Source organism: Cyprinodon variegatus, unplaced genomic scaffold, assembly GCF_000732505.1.
Source record: "Cyprinodon variegatus isolate N-32 unplaced genomic scaffold, C_variegatus-1.0 Scaffold1050, whole genome shotgun sequence".
Taxonomy (NCBI): domain Eukaryota; kingdom Metazoa; phylum Chordata; class Actinopteri; order Cyprinodontiformes; family Cyprinodontidae; genus Cyprinodon; species Cyprinodon variegatus.
In genome coordinates this window covers 217,437-222,013 of record NW_015151503.1, presented here as the reverse complement: position 1 = coordinate 222,013, position 4,577 = coordinate 217,437, and the positions used below count along the sequence as shown (strand labels likewise).

The 4,577-nt window shown below is 32.3% G+C and overlaps 1 protein-coding gene across 1 annotated transcript in view; it reads left to right on the top strand.

Moving 5' to 3' along the window:
• Positions 1 to 3,266, top strand: part of LOC107101075 (E3 ubiquitin-protein ligase RNF213-like) — a 29,511-nt gene extending 26,245 nt beyond the window's left edge. The window contains 3 exon segments of the mRNA XM_015399832.1: positions 165 to 254; positions 2,732 to 2,910; positions 3,113 to 3,266. Coding sequence (XP_015255318.1) covers positions 165 to 254; positions 2,732 to 2,910; positions 3,113 to 3,266 — 423 coding nt within the window.
• Positions 3,267 to 4,577: the final 1,311 nt, after the last annotated feature.

Genomic DNA, 4,577 nt, shown 5'->3' with positions numbered 1-4,577 from the left:
TAGATAGATAGATAGATAGATAGATAGATAGATAGATAGATAGATAGATAGATAGATAGATAGATAGATAGATAGATAGATAGAATTTAATTTAGAACAATTTTTGTGTTTAATATTTTTAGACTTAAATTGAAATGTTTCAATAAACTGTGTGTTCTCTCCAGGCTTTGAACAAATGCAGGCTGGGACACTGTGTGTCCTTGTGGCAACTTCTCTCATCCCTTAAATCTGAAAACATGCTGCAGCTTAAAATGGTATGTGCTTATTTCTAGGTGATGTCATTTAAATGTGCATTTGTTAAATCTGTAAATAAAAAAAATATAAAAAAGAAGGTAGGCTGTAAATGAAGTAGTTAAAAATTATAAATTAGGCGAGACTTAAGGTGTTAGACTTGGCTGAAGTAGCTGTTATCAACGATAAGCAGCATATAATCAGTCATAAGAAACCTACTAGAAGGTAGAGGAGGCACAGTCTGAAGCCATTCTACAAGTGCACAGTGCTCAATAGCACATCTTGTGGTGGAATTTTGCTTATAGCTCCTAAAGGTACCAACTCCTGGAGGTAACACTCAAAGAACTGAATCAGAAATATTAATGTAGAAAAACACAACAACAACAACAACAAAATTACATACAGATTCCTATTTTATTTCCTGAATAAATTTATTCTCCTGTTTTTTAATTTTGGTTATTTATTAATTGGGTTTAGCCTTTAATCCAGGGGTCTTCAACGTTTTCCAGGCCAAGGAACCCCAAACTGATGACAAGATGGAGCGGGGACCCCCTAATTATATATATTGTATGAAATTGTGTTATATCAAACAAGTCCTATAGTCACTCTATTACAGATGGAGTAATGTAAGGAAAGTAATTTCACCCTGGGATTATTAAAGTATTTCTGATTCTGATTCCTGGTTGATGGGACAGATGTTGTGAATGAAACGGTGCCCAGCTTAAAAGAGATCCCGTGTGTCGCTGAATGTGTGCATTGATGACTGAAAGACATTTTCTGCCTCCATTTATCTGTTTACTACAGTGTGTTGAATTCATGTTAATGTGGATTTAAAGACATTTCAATTCAAGAGGGAATATAAAAAAAAAAAAAAATGAATCATCCAAAAGTTTCGCGACCCCCATGCAGTACCTCCGCGGACCCCCTAGGGGTCACGGACCCCCTGTTGAAGACCTCTGCTTTAATCTGTTTCAGTTTTTGCACATTTGTACGTTTGTGTTAGTTTTTTACTTGTTCCTTTTTAGTCTACCTCCTTCAGTTTCCAAACTTTCATTGTAATACAGAATATTGTTTTGGTTCATCTTTTCTTCTTGTTTGTATGAATTACTGTATATAGTATTGTTGTACTTAAAAGGATTTGTTTAATCTATGTTATTAGTAATGCTGTCATAGCTGACTTACCACTATTATGATATAATATTTGGTTGACAAGTTTACATAAGCCTTTAACCTCACTCCATGCAAAATGCTACTTTTTTGTGTGTTTTTTTTTTTTTTTTGTCTTTGATGGGTTTTTATTAGGTAATACAAACTAAACCATTATGACATTCCTGAAACATTGATTACCTTTCACTTCAAAATGCAGTTTAAAAATACAAACATCTTAGATATATTACCAAATTATTATCAAAATGTATTATCAACATTTTCAAACAACTTTTTTGCATTTGTTCTAGACACACTGTTTTTGCAACTAAGATTTACTGCAGTTAGTTTTTCTGCCCTTGTATACAGTTTTAACATGTAGAATTTTGGGACTTTCTTATCTTGCAATAAGGGCACCCTCACTGCGTAATTTGTGACAATGCTTACACAACATTTTTGGTTTTAAGAGTTATAAGGCCACAGAAGAACCATGTGCTTGCTGAAATGATCTGGTTACAGCCCAGCTGGAATATCTGCCTCTGCTATTTATTAATCAGTGACTCCCTTCTCCTCTTATTCTTTCACTCCCATTTGTCATTTCACAATCTGTGAAACACTTGTAGTTCGTTTTCTACAAACCCATACCCTAACCCGTACAACTAACTTAAATACAGATCAGTCCTCCTGTCACACCATTGATATTTGTATCATTCAGCAAGTTTTTGTTTTTTTTTCTCTTTTACAAAATATAAGAGAACCTTATAGCCATCTATGTTTGTTCAGCTGCAACAGCAGTCAAGGTCTGTTCCCCTTACAGACTTGAATCTTTACTCCTCCCAATATCATACATTTCAGTGCAAATGGTCCCTGGCATTTGCAGACTCTACCCCACAGCAAATTACAGTTGCAGACTTGTAACAATTATAGCGGATTTGAAATTATTTTTATTTTGCACCTTTTAATATGCAGGCTCCAAATATAACATAGCAACATTCAACACAGCCGAACTCCACTATTGTGCCACCTACTTTCTGCTATTCTGGACTACCTGTCCTGTTTTTTTAACAATAATAATTATAATAATAATGATAATAAAACAACTTTATTGATGTCACATTAGAGAAATTTACCTCTGCATTCAACTTATCCCCTTGGGGAGCAGTGGGCTGCCATCTTGCTCAAAGACCCAGAGTGGCAACCTGTGGGAGTGGGGCTTCAACTCAGAACCTGAGGATTCTAAGCTCTATGCCCTAACCACTAGGCTGTCACTTCCCAATACAGTGTGTAGTTTTGTTTACATCGCTACCATATGATTGACCTAAGTAATTTACATTTTCTTATTGTGTTTATGTAGGATCCCTTTTCAGGATATGCAAAAGAGTACCAGGAGCCACTGACTGAACAGAACAAGACAGAGCTTAAAGGCTTCATGTCCCATTCCAAATCTCACCAATGGCTGCTGGAAATGCATGAATTTATCCTACTGAATCTCAGCCATCCACATGCCACAGATCGCTACAAGCCTTCCTGGGGGTAAAACAAACACGGCTGAATTTATTTTATGTTCATTATATGATTAGATGTTGGAATTTGTCTTACTTTTGCTTGACCACAAACATATAAAATTACAATAAGTAGATTTATACATTAATACTTGCTTGGGCTCAAAATATCAATGTATTTGTCTTTTAAGTGTCCTGAGATACTAATGCTATTTTTCCCTGATTTTTCATAGTGTTAAAGAGGCAATGGATCTCTACATGGATCAGAAACAAGAAGAAGTTCCTGTTTATGTTGAGCAAATTTTTCCAATGAATCTGCTGCTTTCACAGATTTTGGAGACTTGGAAATATGTGGTCACATCCAAACGAGAGTGGATGGAGGGGTGAATAGGATGAGTCAACTGATGATGTATTAGGCATTTTACAAAATGAAATATTCTTTTAGGCTTTTTTGTATTGTTTTTTTTAGTATGTATTATACCATGTTTTTTACCAATCCTGAACCAAATGATCTTGGATAGCTGTATGATGCACTAGTTAAGGGAATTTTGTAATATGTTAAAGTATAATTTTAAGTTTATTTTTTTTCTAAATGGTTAGTCTACCGCACCCGTTAGAGGCAATTTGTTCCATGTTTTATTTTTTATTGTTTTGTTTCATCAAATAGAAGTAGTCATTTAGACCAATTTCTTTTTTTTTTTTTTTGCATAAGCATTTTCTTTTATACTGATTTTTCCACCCATTTATGAAACAAAACATAGTGAGGATAAATACAGTATTTATTTTTAAACCAAAAAAATCTAATTTCTTTTTAGCACAATATTTCTTGATATATTGAAAATTTTACTCAAGAGTAAGTTTTTATATAACATAAACATAAAATTTTTCCTACTTTTTGAACAATACAAGTTTTACTGATCAGTTTTTGGAGTTATTTTTCTATATATTTTAGCTTATACTGTTTTTAAAAATAGGTACTTTTATTCTTTTGTGTTTTCATTGGTCGTTTAACCTTTTTTTATTAGAAACATGAAAAATTTGCATTTATTATTTCATATTTAAGGATATGAGAATTTAAAAGATACACAAGATGTATCTTCCTTCTGTTCCTTTTTGATCACGTATGAAAAAAAAAAAAAGATCTAACAATGACATGAACAATAAATAAAAACAACCTGTACCTTAAAGATGTCAGATGAGACAATGGATAGTAAAATGTTTTAAAGGTTTAAATAAATTATTTAGTGAGGTTTGTTATCTAACAGCTATTTCTTAGGTTGAAGTTTTATTTTTTACTTCTTTTTTTTATTGTGGTGACAGTTTTTAACTATATATATTAACTTCTTATAATAAAGTTAGCAGAGAACTCAAGGCTTCAGAAGTTAAAGTGAATAAGTAACGCTGAAATGGATAATTTTGAACTATTTCTCAGGATAAGATTTTATTTTTGAATTTTATTATTGTAGATTGTTTTAGATTTTAACCAGATTTGCATTAAACCTTTGTTCTAAATAATAAAGGAGAGGCTTAAAGAAGTGCTAAAATTAATGTTTAAAAGCAATGTTGACATGGACATTTTGAACTATTTCTCAGGATAAGATTTTATTTTTGAATTTTATTATTGTAGATTGTTTTAGATTTTAACTAGATATGCATTAAACTTTTGTTGATAATAATAAAGAACAGGCTTACAGAAGT